This window comes from Salmo salar, chromosome 09 (assembly GCF_965601325.2).
Source record: "Salmo salar chromosome 09, fSalSal1, whole genome shotgun sequence".
In the NCBI taxonomy this organism is placed as follows: domain Eukaryota; kingdom Metazoa; phylum Chordata; class Actinopteri; order Salmoniformes; family Salmonidae; genus Salmo; species Salmo salar.
The window spans coordinates 27,532,820-27,555,413 of record NC_138299.1 but is presented as its reverse complement, the minus strand read 5'-3'; the positions used below and the strand labels follow the sequence as shown (position 1 = coordinate 27,555,413).

Sequence of the window (22,594 nt, the reverse complement as noted above, 5' to 3'; positions counted from 1 at the left end):
CATGTTAGCTAACCCTTCCCCTAACCCCCTAACATTAACCTGTTAACCTAAATCCTAACCTTAACCCTAACCCCAACCCCTAGCCTAGCTAACGTTAGCCAGCTAGCTAATGTGAGCCTTTGCCACCTAGCTAACGTTAGCCACAACAAATTAGAATTCGTAACATATCATAAGTTTAGCAAATTGATAACATATTGTACATTTAGCAAATTCATGACATATCATGTGAATTGTAATTAGTAATATATAATGGATGATGGTCATCCACAAATGAACGCATAGGCTACCATACGAAACGTAACATATTATACTAAACGGATTGTCTCGAATTTACATACAGAATAATATGAAAGGCTCTGAGACCAGGTTGAACTACAACCTTTTAGCAAGTCAGACATTCCCGAGTTTCCTAATTCCGACTAGCACGTGAACATGGCAATAGCCCGCCTCTGATCAGCAACGTCATATTATGTACAGTGGACGCTCCTCCCCCTGTCTAGATTTTTTTTTCACTCAACCTCTCATTTGACTCAGAGGCAGTCACACACCAACTTGCGCACAGACCGTGGAAAAATAGGGGCAGAAGATGGCTGACTTTACCGGGCATCGCGAGCCCTCAACAGCATCATCAACATCACCCGGGCTGTTCCCAAGCTTGACATTCGCCGTTGGGCAACTTTAAATCAGCCCCGCCTTATCCAGCCATCCACCACCGCAAATATTGACAGAGCTATTATAAACAATGGCAGAGATGGAAAAAGAGGGCAGACCCCCCGAAAATAAAAGAAGCAGAAAACCGGCTCACCCCGTGAAAAGGGAAATCAACGAAGAAATGAAGGTAAGTGATCGATATTGGACCACTTTCCTAGGATTACGCATGGAAACAGAACGCTCATTAAAGCGCGTGATTTTCTGTGGATGCGTAAAGCGCGCATCCTCTTTCAAAATTTAGAGAAGATTGGATTAATTGAACTGCAATTTGTTGGATGAATAGCCAACAAGTTCAATTGTCATATTCATTTTTGGCAATGACTTAAACCCACTCATAACCTAGTCCCATGTCCACCGCATTTTGAATACAAATCGATAGGGTCGATTTTCTTGCCATGCGTTATACATTATAGCCTATAGGCTACACCGTCTTTGTTGTTCCACATACCAAAAGGCTACATGTACTTTTTGTCAATGAATGGGGAAACATATTAACGATAATTAGGAACCCATTTATTGCCATTTGTGGAGTTTTCTTTAGATGATTCCATTGGAGTAAGGTAAATGGAAAATCCTGTGCATCAGTCAAGGCGTCAACAGTGCCACTACTACTATTACTACCTCTGCTCCCGCGGAAACAACACTGACCATAGGCGACGCAATTAAAATAAAATCGCGTGGGGAGACTATTTAGATATATGAAAGGAAATCAACTTAATTCACATTCTTAACGTATGCCAAACGATGTGTATTGTCTTGCTATGGACGACCCGCAACGTGTACTCCAGATGTGTCTACAGGTGCCGGATAAGAGCCCATTGTTTATCGTGCGTTATGCTGTTCTGTATAAGCGTAACAGCGTACCCGATGGTACAACCATGCATGTCATGTATTAATATAAATATTTTGCAGAGAGAAATAGATTTTCCAGCTGTGTTGGAATAAATTGTGGAGAAAAGGGGGTATGGCATGCAGGGGACCTAACGATATCGCTGCTTTGTCTCGGGGTTTCATCATGTGTTCACTGTTTGTACACATTATATGCCTGGGTTGAGAAAAATAATTCCCAATACAGAATAATTACCAGAGCAAAGTCAGATATGGTCCTGTTATTAGAGCTTGGTTTTTATTTTGATTTCATTAATTCAGAGGAATTATGAACAAATATAGTCAGGAAAGCCTAACACCGTGTGCATCATGTCTCTTCTCGTCCAAGAGGTGTGTGTACTGGCCTTGGGTTTCAAAGAAACAATTTTTTTCTCTTGAGGAATGCTAAATATTTGCACTTTAACGTTTTGTTAATCGTTGCATTGGGACCCATAAAGGGGACAGATATTGATTGCCCCTTCTGGACATTGGTCTCGTGTGTGCTACATTCAGCCCTAATGCATGCCATTTATTTATTGGTTTATTTACATTTGTTAAAAATGAGTGGCAGTTGCATGTGCAAAATAAAGATAAACAGCAGTTATTTAAAATTGAAAGAACACAGGCTATACTATGGACAAAAAGCATTTGAATTGGGAATTATTTTGACTAGCACATAATGGTATTCTGTGTATGTAATTTTGTTTCGTTGTCTCCATCAATCAAATTATATGTCAGACAGACAGACAAACGTTTTCTGCACTGTTGGGAAAATGACTCAATTCATTCATTCTCTGAAGCTGCCAAATCTTCTGCTCCATCTGCTTGTTAATGAGCTTAGTTTAAAATGTGGAAGGTTACACATCTATAATTATCACCATATGTAGAGCATCCTGGATGTCTCCTGAACAACCAATATGATTCATCTTCAACATTGAAGAACACAGCTCCAGTTTAGATCTGTTGGCAGCCAGACAACAGCAAAAGTCAGAGGTGCCCCTACAGTTGAAGTCGGATGTTTACATACACCTTAGCCAAATACATTTAAACTCAGCTTTTCACAATTCCTGACATTTAATCCTAGTAAACATTCCCTGTCTTAGGTCAGTTAGGATCACCACTTTATTTTAAGAATGTGAAATAATAGTAGAGATTTATTTCAGCTTTTATTTCTTTCATCACATTCCAGGTGGGTCAGAAGTTTACATACACTCAATTAGTATTTGGTAGCATTGCCTTTAAATTGTTTAACTTGGGTCAAACATTTCGGGTAGTCTTCCACAAGCTTCCCATAATAAGTTGGGTGAATTTTGGCCCATTCCTCCTGACAGAGCTGGTGTAACGGAGTCAGGTTTGTAGGCCTTGCTCGCACATGCTTTTTCAGTTCTGCCCACAAATGTTCTATAGGATTGAGGTCAGGGCTTTGTGATGGCCACTCCAATACCTTGACTTTGTTGTCCTTAACTATTTTGCCACAACTTTGGAAGTATGCTTGGAGTCATTGTCCATTTGGAAGACCCATTTACGACCAAGCTTTAACTTTCTGACTGATGTCTTGAGATGTTGCTTCAATATATCCACATAATCTTCCTCATGATGCCATCTATTTTATGAAGTGCACCTGTCCCTCCTGCAGCAAAGCACCCCCACAACATGATGCTGCCACCCCTGTGCTTCACGGTTGGGATGGTGTTCTTTGGCTTGCAAGCCTCCCCCTTTTTCCTCCAAACATAACTATGGTCATTTCAGCCAAACAGGTTTTTTTTTCTTCCATCAGACCAGAGGACATTTCTCCAAAAAGTACAATCTTTGTCTCCATGTGCAGTTGCAAACCATAGTCTTGCTTTTTTATGGCAGTTTTAGAGCAGTGGCTTCTTCCTTGCTGAGCGGCCTTTCAGGTTATGTTGATATAGGACTCGTTTTACTGTGGATATAGATACTTTTGTACCTGTTTCCTCCAGCATCTTCGCAAGGTCCTTTTGCTGTTGTTCTGGGATTGATTCGCACTTTTGGCACCAAAGTATGTTCATCTCTAGGAGACGGAACGCGTCTCCTTCCTGAGCGGTATGACGGCTGCGTGGTACCATGGTGTTTATACTTGCTTACTATTGTTTGTACAGATGAACGTGGTACCTTCAGGCATTTGGAAATTGCTCCCGAGGATGAACCAGACTTGTGGAGGTCTACAATTTCTTTCTGAGGTCTTGGCTGATTTCTTTAGATTTTCCCACGGTCAAGCAAAGAGGCACTGAGTTTGGAGGTAGGCCTTGAAATACATCCACAGGTATACCTCCAATTGACTCAAATGATGTCAATTAGCCTATCAGAAGCTTCTAAAGCCATGACATCATATTCTGGAATTTTCCAAGCTGTTTGAAGGCACAGTCAACTTAGTGTATGTAAACTTCTGACCCACTGGAATTGTGATACAGTGCATTATAAGTGAAATAATCTGTCTGTAAACAATTGTTGGAAAAATGACTTGTGGCATGCACAAAGTAGATGTCCTAACCGACTTGCCAAAACTATAGTTTTTAACAAGAAATTTGTGAAGCGGTTGAAAAACGAGTTTTAATGACTCCAACCTAAGTGTATGTGAACGTCCGACTTCAACTGTATACACCCAGGCATACAGGTGCTTTCTTCTACATTAAACACAATGTGTATCTTTCAATGACTTCTGTGAGTTCAAGTTCTATGTCAGCCTATCCAGAGAAGGGATTATGAAGGAGGCGGTAATAGTATTGGAGACTAGTAGCATTCCTAAACAGTTTGTGGCCATAGAATGTGCTGTAGTGTCAACAAACTGTTCTGAAACAAGACTCATATGGGCACACAATTACAATTGACTTTATTTGTCTGAGATGCAGTAATTTCCCCCTAGAAAAACAAGGTTCAAACTTTGCACCTGGTACTAAATCAAATCTGGCCCTGAATGTGTTCATGGATTTGATGAACACAGATTTATTATGTAGGTATGCCATTTATGTCAGTGTGACAAAATTGTTACTGCTTGAACAAAGACCAATAAGACTAGCAGATACAGATGACAAAGTAGCCCTAGTTTAATGTTCAGATTAAGATACAGTATTTATCTCAAAAGCCACTATCTTCAACATTCTCTGCCAAACATGCTACAGTATAACGCTCTCCCTAAACCAGAGACTGAAGGCCTGTTCGCTACTTTAAACCGTTTGATACGTTTATTTATTTATTTTCTCCATTCTCTCTCGTCTGTTTGAAAAAGCAGGCAAAAAAAAAACACCACACAATGTGCCCTTGTGAGAGATCATACCTCAGAAAAACCAAACAGTCTGACAGTGTTTCCTTCATCTTGTGCCGCTTTAATGTGCACCATGGTAAAATAAGCCACAGTAAGTAATCTAGGAGAGGGGGGCTGTACTTGGTGGGATAGGGGATAGTGGAGGTTAAGAGCAGGGGAGAAAGGAATGTATACAGCAATAGGCTGCCTAAGCTGTAAAAACTGAAACCTGAGCGTCTGCACAGGATCAGATGTCAAGGAAGGTAGAGGAAATGGAAGCAGAGCAGTGGGAGAGAGAGGAGAGTGTGAACAAGGGAATGGAAAAGTGTGGGCCAGGAGAGTCTGAAGGAGGGCCCACTCAAGGAAACTTGGCATGCGGATTAGGGAATTTTATCATGGTGTACTGTGACCTACTCTGGTTTCTGCACACAAGGTATCGGATTCCCCCTGCTCACCCTTACCAGCAGCACCTCTTGCTAACTGAAGGAAATAAGGGAACTCCTGCTTTTGATTTAATCTATCAAAATAATATAATTATTGTAAACTGCTAAAGTTTAGACTGTTCCAGGGTTGAACAGTGGCAGCAAGTTGGTGTTTTGCAGAGCTGATATTAGGTTTGAATGGTGGTATTTTGTATAAATAGATTTTGCTCATACATTGGTCACTTTTGATCTCTGTTGATGATTCGTTGAATCGGGTGTATTAGTCTTGGGCTGAAACAAAAGTCTACACACATTGTGGGTCTGTAGGGCCCACAAATTATAAATTGGATAGCCATAGAGGAGATTTAGTCCAGTCCAGAGAGTTTGCACATCTGCAGTGGACAGTTGACACTCTGCTCCCAGACTGCACCATAGCACTGCCTTCCATCTCACCCTGAGTCAAGCCTGTGTGCTGCTTTCATGACCTGGCATACAGATTGGGTTCCACTCTCTTTACCGCTCCCTCTTTCTGGAAGTGGCAGGGTGACAGAGGGAACAGGGAGCAAAGACGAGGGCAAACGTTCTTGAAGATAGAGAGAGACAGATGACTGTTGCTGGCTTCACACCTTTTCATTTTGTTTGAGTAATGTGATGCAGTCACATCTGAGTCAAGCAAGCACTTACTGACTGAGTCAATGTTCTTCTGTAACATGTCAAAACCCCAGCAGTTGTTGATTGAAGCAGTGTGGCAGAATCCACCCTAGACAATAGTTGTGACTATAAACTTTGTATAAATGATGTATACAGTACATGAACAGCAGTGTAGCAGGTAGCCTAGTATTGTTTCAGTGTGTTCTTGGTTTAAGATAGAAGTATATCAGTGTTTGTGTTTCTTAAAGATTGCCTTTTTCCTGTTTCTGAATTGTACTTGTATCTCATGCCTTGTGATTCCACGTCTGCAGTTTTTGATTCAGAGCTGATGTTATAACTAACGTTGATTATGCTTTCATGTAATGAAATGACTTCCCCGATACAATGGTATTGACAGGGCAGCCCGTAATTGACAATTAAATGCTTGATTGAGTACTATTTGATTGACAGTTCAATGCCAGAATGTAATGAAATGACTAATGTCTCATCAGGTTCGGGCTGAGCGGGCCCGCCCATGGGCAGGCAAGGCGGGTGATCTCCATGGCAACCCACCCTACTCCATGGTGAGCCCCTTTGTCCGTGCGAGACAATAGTGCTACTCTGAGCCATATATAGAGAGATTTCAGCCAAACATCTGTATTTATCCCATTTACATAACATCACATAATTCTATGGCAGCCATGTTAATGTTTCCTTTACAGCCTAACGTTCACTAATAGCATATAATCTTGTGAATTTTAAACACAGATAGCTAATTGAACTGTTAGAATTATAACATGAACATACAGTAGCACCTCTAAAGATGACCAAACTCTCTCTACATACGATTCTGCTGCTACTGAGATTTTCAGGTTAAATGAATGATAGGCTGATAGTTTTGTCTCAATAGAAGAACAGTATTGTGCTCCTTACATGTAAGGAGGTGAGGTGGGGTTGGTTGGATGTTACTGGTTGTGTAGATTTGCAGTGGAAGTGCAGTAAAAATACATCTGGGGTAGTGCTCGTGGTTTGATGGGTTGGGAATTCTGCATAAGACAATGTGGAATTTTTGTAATGTGATCAGTATAGACTATTTGTGGAAAGTTACATGCAACTCATGTGGATTGCTTTTGGAAATCAACTGTAAGAAGTTATGAAAGAACTTAGATTATGTGCTGGTAAAAACAGAATTCATTGAGGCCTTGATCAAACCAGTCTGGGATAAGTCAACTGTCAAGTTGTCCTGATCCGTGTGCACATATCTCTGGTAAGGGTTCTGCCACTAGTGAATATTTGCTGCTGTGAACATATTACACATTATTGCATTATGGTTCAGGAAATTGGGCAGACCCATTTAAAAAAAACATGCAGCTTGGTTTCATATAGCAAACATATAATACTGCATTTCCTTTATTGTGTGTTTTGGGGGGGAAAAGCCATTTTCATATAATCATATGCTACCAAACCCTTTTATCCCTTATTGCCCCCCTCATAACACTGTGACGTAATAGTGAAACAGGGTTCATGCTTGTTAATCCTAATGGCCAATATGGTGTCTCTTGTCTTGCAGAGTTTTGCAGAGAACACTATGAACGAGCTGCTGGGCTGGTACGGCTATGACAAGGTAGACCTGAGAGACCAGGACAACATGGACATACGGAACTACCCAGATGGAGAGGTACAACACATCTCTGTCCTGAAAGGTGAGCATAACCATGGAGATAAATATTGTATTATCTGGACATTGCAGTTGTTGATTCTTTGACGAGGCTAAAAAAAGAATGTTTCACAAGGGGTAATACAAGTGATGTTGTGATGAAAAGGCTGAGGAAGATACTGCTGCCACTTCCCACTGGGCAAAGATATCATTTCAAGGTCTAGTTTTGATTTACATTTGGTTGAGTTGTCAACTAACGTGAATTCAACGTGAAATGTCATTGGATTTAGGTGAAAGTTGGGTGAAAAAAATACGAAATTCCCTTACGCAGATTACTTTATGCAAATCCAAGCTTTCCACGTTGATTCAATGTCATCGCATTAAAAAATAATTGTTTAAATGACATGGAAACAACATTGATTCACCCAGTTTGTTCCAGTGGGTTGGCAGTAGTTCACCAGGATTGATGAGGCAATTCAGTCAGGCTATCCAGATTAAAACCTGTTCTAGATGTTTCATCCAGTCATTATGGCGTAGTTGTTTTCAGCAGGAAACTGCACTTTGCTTTTCTATTGATGATTAGACAGGTGTTTCCGGAATCTCTACATGGTGACTCCTGATTGTAATGCTGGATAAAAATTGAGAGATTCACATCAGTAATGGAACAAACATAGGGCCTTATCCAATCAAAGCTGCTAATCTGGTTTCCAGGGTAACAAAAAGGATACCCATCTTGCGTTAAAAGCATATTTGTTTGGATTCATGTACACACCAAAACATGTTTACAGTTTGAAACAAACTATTCTGCAGATCTTCCAGGGCTGTACTGCTGGAGTGAACAATGATGTCCATTTCCATTGCTTTACATACAATAAGTCAAGAAAGACCAACGCACTGACTTTTGTCTCCCTCAGAAAACTCTTTGCCAAAAATCCCAGGAGGATCGGGGGAGAACAGTGATGTCTCCCCAAACCAAGTCAATAGCTCCCACTCTACATCAACATCGAGGAACGGAGTGACAGAGTCCTCCACCACCCCATCCACCTCCACACCCAGCACCAGGGAGCATGGGAACATGCCGATCATAGTCCCACTGATCCCACCCTCCATGATCAAGCCACCAGCAGGTAAAACACCTCTCACACGCACACCTAAAAATGAGACGTGTTTAAGCTTGCACTTTAAGGACCAATTGAATGTATCCTACAATCCGGTACAAAATATACAAAACGGTGTTATACAAATTTAACAAATCACTTCCATTTCAGTGCTCAAATCCATGGTCAGTTTTCCAATCACTTGATGAGGGCCCACATTCCATAAAGACTTGCACACACAACCCTGCTTCCCCTCCTCCAGCTGTTAAGTGTCAGTATCACCCAGTCAACTCTCAGTGGAAATGTACATGGCCTGCTGGCCAGACAGAGGGCTTCATTGAACCACAAGTGTGCTGTGAGACTCCAGAGGCTCATCAGCCTGCATTGGGAGAGGAGAGTGACTTGGCATCACTCTAGAGGAGTACCCACAGCTTCACACAACCTCGCAATGCACAGCGGGAAAAACAGATGGTATAGTCCCTTTCTAACAGCTCAACACTCGACTTGTACCCCTTTTGAAATATTCATATGCCCTGCTAGAGCAACAGAGGGCCCTTTGAGGTGCAGGTACACTGGATGATGGAGGTATTTAATATGGGCACTGCATAATTACAGTACCAGGCTCTCTCCCAGCAGACGTGAGCTGTTTGAGAGAACGCATAACGAGAGATGAGGAAAAGGCCAGAAAAATCTGAATGCAAACAAACCACCTCAAGTGACCTTTTTGTATGAAATAATGAGATACTTCCAAATGAACACCTCAACTTGTGTGTTGTTGCCGTACATTTTATTTCAATACTGCAAGGTTACCATGGGACATTTTAACATAGATTTTCTAAAATGATCTTCCCCAGGAATTATTTGCTTGAAAGAAAAAAATCTATCTTTTTCACTGGTAAAGATGAACCATGCAGCAGGAGCATAAAGGAGCATATAATATGCATGCTGTGGCCATGGTGCTAACGTTGGGCCTCCTGGGAGCTATTCCCCTTAATTGATAATTAGTCTTTACTTTGAAAAGGATTTGCACTATAGATCCATTAAGCTTAACAAGAGAGGAAAAAGCCTTTCCAGTACCCACCACGGTGTGATAAAAGGGTGAGCGAAGGTGAAACACTAATGGCCACATTGTTTTTCACCTTTGCACACACATAGTCATAATGTGATAATTGTAAGTTATTGGAACTCTCTCTACATAGTACTACACTAAGCAGATAAAAACCAATGACAATTAACCAGCAGCCGTTGTTTAAGATGACAGACCCATTTGATGTCATGGAGGGCTGAATAGTGTTTAGTTTCCATTTTCTAATGAATTTCCAATGAAACCCTCTGCAATTTAATTAGGTAAACTTCAGCTAAAATATTTTTGTAAAATCAGCAACCAATTTCGGTCCACAGACATTCCTTCGGGTATCTCTGTCTGGTTAGAATGTCTCGTACTGCCTTCATGACTGCAGCAAAATCCCCTTGGGGTAGGAAGCACTGTCCTATTTTGCCTGGAAGGGGAATACGGTCAGGATGCATTGTTGGTGGGATCATTCACATGATAAGATTTGACAGGTGGCTGTCAGATTGTTGGGGGGGTTGGGGTAGGGGGGAGGAGGCGGAGTTGATGGGGTGGGGGCCAACGGTTGGACTATCATTATGCTTTGTCCTAGTTCCAGCAAATTTGTCTGGGGTGTTCCAGATCATGTGTTTGTGGTTCCCCCAGACGAGGATGTGTCTAACGTCCAGATCATGTGTTTGTGGTCCCCCAGACGAGGATGTGTCTAACGTCCAGATCATGTGTTTGTGGTCCCCCAGACGAGGATGTGTCTAACGTCCAGATCATGTGTTTGTGGTCCCCCAGACGAGGATGTGTCTAACGTCCAGGTCATGTGTTTGTGGTCCCCCAGACGAGGATGTGTCTAACGTCCAGGTCATGTGTTTGTGGTCCCCCAGACGAGGATGTGTCTAACGTCCAGATCATGTGTTTGTGGTCCCCCAGACGAGGATGTGTCTAACGTCCAGATCATGTGTTTGTGGTCCCCCAGACGAGGATGTGTCTAACGTCCAGGTCATGTGTTTGTGGTCCCCCAGACGAGGATGTGTCTAACGTCCAGATCATGTGTTTGTGGTCCCCCAGACGAGGATGTGTCTAACGTCCAGGTCATGTGTTTGTGGTCCCCCAGACGAGGATGTGTCTAACGTCCAGGTCATGTGTTTGTGGTCCCCCAGACGAGGATGTGTCTAACGCCCAGATCATGTGCGCATGGTGTCAGAAGGTTGGCGTCAAACGCTACTCCCTCAACATGGGCACTGAGCTAAAGAGCTTCTGCAGTGAGAAGTGCTTTGCTGCCTGCCGCAGAGCCTACTTCAAGAGAAACAAGGTAAGCTCCTTCTCAACACTCCTGCCTTATTACTTAACCAATTATGAAAGTGCACACAAGACCATGTGATAAATACATGTGTACTGACATACATCACTTCCTCCCTACATCTACTCTTCCTGATATCTCAGATTAAGACGCTGTAAGACACTTGTCAAACCTTAGGAATTGTAGTGACCAACTTTCAGCTTTGTACAGTATTTCCACTAGTTGGCTGGGTAAGGTGCCCACAAGTTTAGGTTCTTTGGATATTTCACTCCTGAGTTTTGACCTTTCGCTTCTGAGTACCCGTTGTAGTAGATTGACATGAAACCAATATCCAGCCTTGGCCTGTGGTTTCATCATTGGATATCCAGAAACACAGTTTCAGTCATTTAAACCCTCATGGCCTATGCAGATCAGTTTACTTTCAAACATGCATTGGTTCCAATGATCAGTATATATTGTCGTTCCAAAGACAGACAGTCATTAAGTTAAATAGTGTTTGTCCTGATTCCTGAAGTTAAACATTCTGCTTTCTTTCTTATACCTAAGCTTGGATATTTAAGGAATTACAGGGTAAGTATGATATGTCTTTATTCCTTTCCCTTGTTTGTCTAAAGGACATTTTTCACCCAAACATAATCACTTAGCATAGCTGTGTATGCTACTAGCTGTTGAAATGGAAGTACACATATGTATGATCATTTTTTCAAGATACGTGAACCCATTTTTTTCCTGTTCAAACTATCTATTTTCACAGCATGAGTTGCCTTGTGCCTGCTGTTCTTCTTCACACGTTTGCTAAGCATTGCTAGTCTTAAAGTGATAGTTCACTCTAAAATCTAAGTTCCTTACTCACTATGATTGCTTTATGTATGTATATATAAACAAAAGCACAACAGAAGAGATATTGTATTTCAGTGAGTAAGGAACAAAGTGAAGTGTTATCCAGGGACAAGAATTCCCGCATTAGGAAAACAGACATGGCTAGAGCACAGAAAGTCCTTGTCTGCTGAGGAGGTGCAGATTCTATATTATGTCTCACACTCTCACATTCATGCAGGCCATTTGTGTAAGTGATATCCACGTTTCTTTTTTCATGCACCCACAAGGTTGGCCACAACAACAAACCCTCCAGTTTTTTCCAACAACAAAAAATTGCATGGCTGAAAATGTGTCTTGTGTCTGTGTGTGTCTGAAAGGGGAGGTAGGACATAGCGAGTAGGATGGCAAAGGGGTGGGCAGTGGAGACGCATTGAGTTTCACTAAATATCTACAGCTGCCTCGTCCGTGTAACCCAATCTCCTGTTATGGCGAGCGGGTGGGGAGGATTCAGTTTCTACCATTGCCACTGCACAACACCATCCATCCAGTGCACCAGGAATAATACCAACATTTAGACATATGATAGGGTGGCTTGGGGTAGAAGAGTTTTGATTCAGTTTTGAGCTCAGCTAATGACTAGTCTGGTTTATTTCACATAGACATTCAAGAAATACAGAATAATAAAACTGATGTTGTGAAAAATGTTTTACAAACACACACACACACACACACACACACACACACCACACACACACACACACACACACACACACACACACACACACACACACACACACACTGTCACATCATGTAAAAGCACTAGAGAGGGAGGGTAAAGTCCAAGTGAAGAGACCCTAGCTTGTATTTTACATCTCATTTCCGCTGCAATACGCCTCTTTTTTTCATGGCTCAGGAATCTTTCCATACACCTCAAGAGACTTTGTGTCTTTGTCTCCGAGGTCCCTCCAGGCAAGAGGGGGCAGAGTGCTTCTTTACGTCACCACAGTATTGTCACATCACTTCAAACAGACACAAATCTTTACACACCGGCTAGCGGTTGCCTGCACTGCTCTGACACACTCTGCAATTTACTTTAGCTTCTGGATCCAGTGTCAAGGAAGACACACTGAATAATAGAGGTGTGTGTGTAAACTGTCAGCATTGTGACTCAGTCTAGGCCCCTTTGTCGCAGCAGGAGAGCCTAGTGAGGGAGGTGATTATTTCATAGCTGACAGCGATTTAATACAAAAAAAGGGAAAGGGTAACTTTGAGAGGAGTTTGAGGAAAGAAACTGGAGCTTGAACTTGCATTACACTGAGATGGTCATATCATGCTCTTTCTCCTTCTGAAAGTCTAACTAGCCCAGCTAGAGTAAAGATCCTTACAAATCGTGGCTTGGATGGAACAATCAGCAATTTTCATTATTTATCTGTTAGCCAGCTTAATAAACACTGACTTCCAAGAACATTGAACTATGACATGAATTCCACTTTTAGAATGGCATTACAGTACATAAGTTACTTGACTATCGTATACAAGCTTGTTATCCCACAACCAAATGGGAACAAGAAGAGAATGTTCGAGGAACATTTCCTGTTAGCTGAGTAATCTAATGAGAGGACAGAAGGAGGGGGCTGGCCCAAAGATGTGTGTTGTCCCAGGTGGGGGAAAAATGTTGCATTTGTGTTAGATGTGTGTGAGGATTTGTGCAATGGGACGTCTCCGTGAATGTCTGTTTCTTGTTGTGGGTATGTGTGTGTACAATTGTGAGGGTAAACCCGTCAGTATCTTTTGGAAAACACCTCTTGGCAGTTGAAACGCACACACACCTGGGCAGGCCCAGATGCCCAGATGGAGCTCCTCACAGTGACAGCTGTTGTACCACTCCCTCTGGGCATTGGAGTCACCAGTGAGCACACATACCAGTGGCGTGGAACTGTGATGCCATGTTTACACCGGACCCTTTAGCCGGACTGCAACTGTATTTAGCTGACATGGTGTGGCCGTCCATAAGACATGTTACTGAATATTTCAGGGGAACCAACTGTGGTAATATTTGCGTAAAGTAAATGTCTAATAGCCAAGAAGTAATTTGAGGAAGAGTAACTTTTGAAAGTGGAGAGTGGGACATCTCCCATAATCACTGCAACAGCAACTGATGGTTAGAAAATGATGACCAATGATTACTTTGGATGGGAAGTTGTTTCAAAATGTGGCTTGAGATCTCTGGAGGACTCATTTTTAACCCATGGCGGGTAGATACTTTCTTAGTGTCTGGATTTGTCTCCAGGTAGTCTGTTCTCCTTCATGCTCTCAGTCTCTTCATACAACAGTGGTGGGCCTGATTCACAGTAAAATACATGGTGTCCCCATTGTATGACTGAACTTTCACGCTGGGTAATTTCTCTCTCTCTCTCTCTCTCTCTCTCTCTCTCTCTCTCTCTCTCTCTCTCTCTCTCTCTCTCTCTCTCTCTCTCTCTCTCTCGCTGTCTCTCTCTCTCGCTGTCTCTCTCTCTCGCTGTCTCTCTCTCTCTCGCTGTCTCTCTCTCCCTCGCTGTCTCTCTCTCCCTCGCTGTCTCTCTCTCTGTTTGTGTGCCCCTCATGCCTCATCCACTGTGCCAGCACCTCATTAGCACTATATGTAAATGAATTGGCACAGGGCCAGAGGGTCACAGCACAAAATGGAGACTGGGTAATGACACAATGGCGTGCGTGTTTGTGTGTAGGGGGGGGGGGGGGGGGTACATTTAAATTATTATCAATGTGTATCTACACGGTGTCTGGTGCCGAAGTAGTGCTAGTGGATTTTAAATCCCTTATCCAGTTTCCTTTAACCTTGATTTTTGTGACATTGTTAAATAATTGTTTCTCCATGGAAGTCTTTAAATCTGATTAATGTAGCCTTTTAACCAGCCTCCCTGGTTAAATTAGATTAGAATTCCCCTCTTTCACAGTTCATAATGATAAGGCCAGTATAACTTCTTTTCAGCTGTCAATGTGAACATTTAACCATAGTTACACACACACACACACACACACACACACACACACACACACACACACACACACACACACACACACACACACACACACTCACACTTTTCCACATGGCTTTAATTTATGATAATGAGAACTTGCTTATGATTCCACAACCCAAAGCATGCTCACCCTTTCACCTTTGTCGGTGTCTTTCCATTCATACGTTTGATGTTGTTTTCCTTTCTTTTCTGTCCACCTGTTTATTTTGTCAGTTCGTAAAAAGAGGCCGTTATTTCTCCCCTCAGGCGAGAGACGAAGACGGCCGTGGTGAGAAATTACCCCAGCACAGCTATTCTAAGGATACGCCCAGGCTTGTCTTCAAAACAAACAGCGATGTGCTTGTAAGGACTAAAACATTTAACAACAAGATAGTTTAAGTTTTTGATGGCTAACTGTAGAAATGTAATAGTATATTTTGATATTCATGACTGTTTGATGTGTTGAATAATGTAGAGATGTTTGTTTTTAGAGAATGTGCTGTTAGTCAATTTTTAAAAAACATTTTTCATTTTTATTGATTTAATGTGAATAACATACTTTTTTTCATTCAAATAGTTTTATTTTCTCATTTTCATTCTGCACTGTGTTAGATTCAGATGTTATGTTCACTCCATAGAAAATTTTAGGGAATTTTCTGCCAATTTGATCATTACCATTTTGGGCTTGGTGACATCAATACATTTCAATCCAGCAACAGAATTGGACATACGATTCGCATGTAAATATTAGCTCTACAATAATGGCCATTTTAGATTTGAATTGTATCTGGTTCAATTCATGAATTTAAGTGATTTGTGATGGAATAGACTCATGCATTTTTTGCAGGCTTCATAAGCTCATCATTGTTCCCCCATCAGAAACTGGTCCCCATAATATACTGTCCAGAATAATACTGTCCCCCCCATCAGATATTGTTCCTCCAGTGCGTACTATCACACACACAGTATCATACTCTGTTCCCTTGCTGATCCGTTTGCTTAGTGTTTAACCAGACGGTTAGCGAGATGGATGGATTTTCAAAACTAAATTCATTAGACAAATGAGAAATCAGTATTACAAGTACTTTAAACAATGTCATGACAAAGTGGTTACAACATAATAATGATCTATTAATTACTCTTTAATTAATCATACCATATTATTATGAATAGTAAATTCCAGTTCAAGAGCATTAGAAACAAGACTGAAATCGTGTAACAGGTCCTTGAAAGATAATCAAGGAATAAATGGCCCCATGATGTCCATGTGTACTTGGTAGGTAGCTAGGTAAATACCTACAGCAACGCAAATGGTTAAACGGAGCCGGAGCGACCGCTATTACGATGGCCACGGTGGAAATAAATGACCATAATTATAGTCAACTGAAAACATCTGTGTGCAGGAGAGGGAGAGACTAGAGAGAGAGAGAGAGAAATAACTCCATTAGGGTAATGCACAGTGAAATTTCACTCACGGTGCAGAAACTCGTTAAGTGCTCTCCATCTGTCTTCTTTTTTAGCCCAGGAAAATTTCAACACTTATAATTTAAAATATCCGGGCTTACAATCATTGACCCCAACTCTCAGGGCACTTTTCAGACTTTTTTTTGCTATGGCTCATTGCGTTCCACGGGATCGAATAGACACTTTTAAAAAGAAGACTACAGATATCAACGCTCGCTGACTATGGATCACTCACCTGTAACAGTACCAACACAGTACATGAAACACTAACCCTGTAATGCTGGCCACTATAACAGAGCATTGCAGAGATGGTCTGATTGTCATGTCTACATCATGACAGCCTCTCCCACAGTGGCCGTTTGACGATGGAGGAGATCTCTGTTTAACAGTAAAATTCCAGTATGGACAAGATTGTTATTGACTGATTTGTCCATCGCTTTGACATGTGTGACCTGTCAATTGACAGACAGGGGGAAGAGATGGAAAAGAGAGATAAAAGGGGAGAGTGAATGAATCAGGGTGGCCTATCACCTGAGATCTGAGTAGGTACTTCAGTAGGTCTTAAACTACTAGAGTGACAAATGAAGAACAAATCAATGAAACAGGACAGGGTTCAGAGGAGGATGACACACGAGTGCCATGTTACTGGGAAAGCCAAATGATGGGGGTTCCTGAAGCTGGTGTTGATTTTGGGAAGAATTCATGACCATTCCAAATCTGAAGTTGTCATGGTGTGCGCGTGTGTCTGCGCGCTTGTGTGCATGTTCTAATCAACATGGGACTCAAGTGCAGCAGGCATATACATGAATCTCTGAAAGATTGAATGCGTAGGATCATAGTCGTCTTCCAGTAGCATCCCACAACGGATTAGCATTCAGCAAAGGGGATTAGGGTGTGTGTGATGGATGGACGTCGTTGAGGGGTCTGACAGCTGATTAATGCCTTAATTATCTCCAGTGAGTCGCTGCCACGTCCCTCTGAGCTGGCAGAGTGAGTTGTGTGCCCCATCTCCCTGGCCCACCCATCGCCTTCCACTCACTAGGGTCACATTAATTATTTCAGGTACTCTAATGAGAACGGCCACGTGATGATTGGACGTTCAGTGTTTTTGAGCATTTTGGAAATGTTTGTAGCCAATAAAAAAATATCCTGACATCCCACAGAGTATTGAAAAGTTGTGCTAGGTTGCTCCCCTGCCCTGCCCAATGTGTGTAATGGCCCCGCGGTAGGGTTGGATGATCCCATTCCATTTTAATGCTGTCAATTCCACTTTAATGCTGTAAATTATATTTTAATGCTGTCAATTCATGAATCAAAGAGGCTTTTTTTATGTAATGAAAATATCCCAAACACTCATACTAAAGTTGCACATCCGTAGTGAATAGCGCCGCATTATAGCACCCTCCTAGGTGGTGCTCAGCAGCCAACTGAACACGTAGAACTCCGCCCAGCTGTCAGTCTCTCTTCTGTGCCCCCTACTGGCAGCTTGTTCACTGTCTCCGTCTGTCCATCTCACCCACCCACCACAATCACTTACCCCCACTCATGATCATACCTTGGCGAAAACCTTTTACTTGAGGCTGTTATGTGCTGTGCCTGTGCTGTGCCTGTGGCCACTGCCACTGTCACAGTGGCTAAATGTGTATCTGAGTGGTTCGTTTAAGAGGTGACAACCCCATGGCAAGTGTAAATGGGAATTACATGTCTGGAGAAAGTGTTGTCCTTTTAAAAGCTTTACATACACCCATCCAGATTTGCACTCACTTAAGTCTTAAAGCTGGATTTTCCTCAGGTTGTATTTATCAGGGTGTTACCATGTGTAGGACAGTATTTGCACCGCAAGGGTCATAGCAGTACGAAGTTGCTATGAAAATCTCTGTCTCACACACACACATTCGATCATATTTTGGGGGTTTTGGGTAGAGTATGCAGATTTATGCAGTGGAAGAAAAATACAGATGGGTTTTCCTAACGAGGATACAAACATGCACAGGTGCAGTGCAGATGGACTTTTATTTACTTGGTGTAACGAAACAGAATTTGACCAAGTCATTTCATTACGATCCAAAACGGAACTCTGTGTATCCATACCCCCCCCCCCCACCTTACGAGCAAAACATTTAATTGGTCCCCCCTCATGACAGCGAAGATTTAAATATTTTTTTTTTAAAGCAAATCTACACATTTTTCCATAGGGTAGAGGCAAATGTTTGCAATTTTTAATATGATAGCTGATGATCAATGCCCCCCCCCCCCCCCCCCCCGCCCAATTTTATAGAGTAACAACATGGCAAAAGGGCAAACACCTTTCTAATGTTGAGTTCCACCCCCCTTTTGCCCTCAGAACAGCCTCAATTAGTCGGGGGATGGACTCTACAGTACAAGGTGTCGAAAGCGTTCCACAGGGATGCTGGCCCATGTTGACTCCAATGCGTCCCACAGTTGTGTCAATTTGGCTGAATGCCAATTGGGTGTTGGACCATTCTTGATACAGTACACACAGGAAACTCTTTGAACGTGAAAACCCAGCAGCGTTGCAGCTCTTGACACACTCAAACCGGTGCGCCTGGAGAAATTACCATACCGCGTTCAAAGGCACTTAAATCTTTTGTCTTGCCCATTCACCATCTGAATGGCACAAATACGCAATGCATGTCTCATTTGTCTCAAGGCTTAAAAATTCCTTCGTTAACCTTTCTCCTTCCCTTCATCTACACTGATTGAAGTTTATTTAACAAGTGACATAAATAAGGGATCATAGCTTTCACCTAGAGTCACCTGGTCAGTCTGTCATGGCATAAGGTGAATGCACCAATTTGTAAGTCGCAATAAGAGCGTCTGCTAAATGACTTAAATGTAAATGTAAGAGCAGGTGTTCCTAATGTTTTGTACACTCAGTGTATGATGTTGCTGACTTTTTAACTGCTTATGTGTGGTGTCTGTAGTGCATTGTACCTGATTATGTCTTTGGTCTTGTGTTTTTTTTTTGTGTTACAGGTGTGTGACTGGTGCAAACACATCCGCCACACCAAGGAGTACCTGGATTTTGGTGCCGGTGAACGGAGGCTGCAGTTCTGCAGTGCCAAATGCCTGAACCAGTACAAGATGGACATCTTCTACAAAGAGACTCAGGCGGCGCTGCCAGGGGGCCTGTGTAACCCAGGACACGGCCCTGTGGAGGGCAAGTCAGAGAGCAGCACTGGGTTGCAGCTTTTAACCCCCGATTCCTGGGGCACACCTTTGGGTGACTTACGTCGCAAAGCCCCTTCTCCTGGGGCAAACCCCTCTGTGCCAGTCCCCTCCAGTTCCACCGCTGCCTCTCCCTCTGAGACAGGCACTGTCTGCTCTCCTTCTTCCTCGTCCGCCAAAAACCCCACACCCAGACCCCACGAGAGTCCCACCTTACCCCCTCCCCCACACCCCTCGCGGCACCCTCCCATGGGAGTCCCCTCGGGCAGCCCCCCCATGGTGATGACGCCCCGGGGGCCCGTGCCCCTGCCCTTCTTCATGGAGCATCAGATGATGCAGCAGATGCGCCCGTCGTTCCTCCGCCCACCTCCCCACGGCCCAGGCCCCAACAGTCCTCTGTCCAACCCAATGATCCCTGGCATCGGACCACCACCCCCACCACCCAGAACCCTGGCTCCGCCATCCAGCCCTATGCACAGGCCCCAGTTCTCACCCCACCACCACCCCTCCAACAACCCCAACCTTGGAGGGAACCCTCCAGGGATGATGCCACCCTATCCAGGCCTACACATACCTGGTTTTCCTTTCACCTCCAACATGATGCCAAACGGGCCCATGCATATGCCGCACATGATGAACTTCGGTATACCTTCCCTCGCCCCCCTGGTGCCCCCACCAACCCTGCTGGTCCCTTACCCTGTCATCGTGCCCCTGCCGGTGCCCATCCCTATACCCATACCCTTCCCCTTCAACCCCAAGACCTCGAAGGACAACCCCAGCAACAACAACGACCCCATTCCGAGTGCATCGGGGGAGAACACTGATCCGACAGAGCTCAAGCCTTTCTACCCTGGTTCCTCCAGAGGGGAACTGAAGTTGGGGTCCTCCAGTTCTGGGGTGCACTCCTTGGGCTTTTCTGGTTACACTCTGGACCGCTTTGGCTCTGAGAGGAGTAGGATTGACGTGGTGGACCTGACCGTGAAGACTGAGAGTCCGGGGAGTGCCACCACCTTGGGACTCTCGCTCTCTGGTGGCTCCGCAGCCTCCCTCCCCGAGGGAGTGATCGACCTGACTCTGGGCCAGCGGTCACGGCTGCAGCAGGTCATCCAGCGGGTGGTGCCCAGTGTCCAGGTGAAGGTGGAACCGGAAGGGGACTCATCCAGCCCCCCACCCTCTGGACCATCCCCTCTGGATGTCTCTGGGAAGGGGGACAGCAGCCTAGAGGACATGAGCCAGGAGGTCAGGGAGGCCATTAGTGTTTCTCTGAAGCCAAACTCCATATCTTGTTGCCAGGCCACATCACCATCCCCCCAGCCAAACCAAAACTCCTACCCCACCCAGCTCATAAACCACCATGGCACCCCACAGACCCAGCCCTGCAACCTCGCTGCCCCCTTTAATGTCATAGTAAATGGCAGCAGTCAATCCACAGACAGTCCCGGCAGGAGCACGCTACCCACACCTCCGTCTGACACTGGTCAGAGAGGAGGTGGCGGCGAACCGGCCAACTGCGAGCTGGAGCGGGATGCCCTGAAGGAGAACAGCTGCGCAGTGGCGGAATGGGAACCAGGTAAGAGAGGCCCGAGTGACGAGGCAGCACAGGGGGGCACAGATGAAGGCAAGCTAGAAGCTTACGGCGACCTTATGGATCTGGACGATGATGACGACCACGCCTATGCACTGCTGCTGCCCAAGGCTGGCTGTGTCATCCAGCCCGGGCCAAAGCCCAGCGACAAGACAGCCATTGTGTCCTATAGCATCAGCGCTCCTCTGGCGGCAGGGAGCCCCGAGCTGGAGCCGCCGTTAAAGAGGAGGTGCCTGCGAATACGCAATCAGAACAAATGAGGCAGAAAAGGTTGGTCTCATGGGGCCCCCTACTGAGGATCCAAAGAGGTCCCCCTCTCATAATATCTGCCCTGTACCTGTCCCTACTACAGCTGGTGTGGAAATGACACACAAAAAGGCCTTCATAACATAAAGATGTCTGATTTAACTCTGTGGAGGTTGTTTGTGCTGCTTTGCAGCATATGTTGATGTATATAATTGCACTGATGTTTGATCATATTGTTTAAATGTATAGAAAAGTTTCCTCATCAAGCATAAACTGACCTTTTTTGTCTGCATAGATGTATTGCAATGTTTCCCTCTCACTACTGCCCTTGCTGTAGCTTTCGACCTGATCTGAGAGGAGTGCTGACAGAAATGTACCAGCATCAGGGAAGATATACTCTGAAGTTAGGGTTGATAAAAAGCTAATGCTATTTTAGTCAAGCATGCAGCAGTAAATCAACTGGATCTGAGCGAGAGATGTGTCTGGTTGAAAAATAGACCTGTAGAATGGGGATTCCCTTTGTCTGATCTAATATGTCTAATTCTGGATCCTCTTTCTCGTTTCACATTTCAGCTCAGACAGGTGGCAGTATTTCCCCAACAGAATGAGGGACGCTTTTGAAGCTGTTGACAACACTAGCCTTCAACCATCTGCTCCTCCACTCCACGAACCTCTCTCCCAGCCAACCAGCCATGTAACCCTAATCTTGACCACTCAAACCATCCACACTGCCCGTCTCCCTTCCAAAGCAAATGCTCTGTCAGATCTCTGCTACCCGACCGGAGAAGCCACAATGCTAACCCAATAGGTTTACCAGCAGTTTTATGTTCGCTGGAAGAGGCTTAATGTAGCATTTTTAGCCAGTCTGTTCCACAGTGAAAGGGGGAGTTTTCATGTGGCAAGAAATTCAGGCTAAAGTCACCCCCCCCCCCCCCCCCCCCCCCTCCTTTGCATGATCACAACCAGTACAAAATGCTAACCTCCAACCCCCATCCCACCATTGACAGTAACAGGACTTTTGTTTTTAACTGGTAACCAAAAAGAGACATCTCATGATGGAAGGTAACAATCAGAAGGAGACATTTTCTGAGCCTCATGGGTTCAGGAATAAGAAGGAAAAAGTGGAGCGGTGAAATCCTTGTGTTCTGACTGTAGCACTCTCCATCCCTGGAGATACCAGGGCCCCCCTGCCACCACAGAGCCTTTCTCTAGTAGAGCAATGGGGATATCTCCACAATAAAAGGAGACCTTGGGACTATTGATCTGCT

At 44.0% G+C, this 22,594-nt stretch overlaps 1 protein-coding gene across 6 annotated transcripts; it reads left to right on the top strand.

The window, feature by feature from the left end:
* Positions 1-505: 505 nt before the first annotated feature.
* LOC106611130 (sine oculis-binding protein homolog A) lies at positions 506-22,261 on the top strand. 6 transcript variants are annotated; one of them, XM_045723539.2, is made up of 9 exons: positions 506-838; positions 6,405-6,476; positions 7,463-7,595; positions 8,464-8,676; positions 10,867-11,018; positions 11,553-11,576; positions 15,110-15,205; positions 19,304-21,065; positions 21,900-22,261. In XM_045723539.2, the coding sequence occupies exons 1-9, from the start codon at positions 743-745 to the stop codon at positions 21,932-21,934; spliced, it is 2,583 nt and encodes an 860-aa protein (XP_045579495.2). In that variant the 5' UTR covers positions 506-742; the 3' UTR covers positions 21,935-22,261. The 6 variants fall into 6 exon arrangements, with proteins under 6 accessions (XP_045579495.2, XP_045579490.2, XP_045579492.2 ...); XM_045723534.2 differs by having other exon boundaries at positions 19,304-21,350; XM_045723536.2 differs by lacking the exon at positions 6,405-6,476 and having other exon boundaries at positions 19,304-21,350.
* The last annotated feature ends 333 nt before the right edge of the window (positions 22,262-22,594 follow it).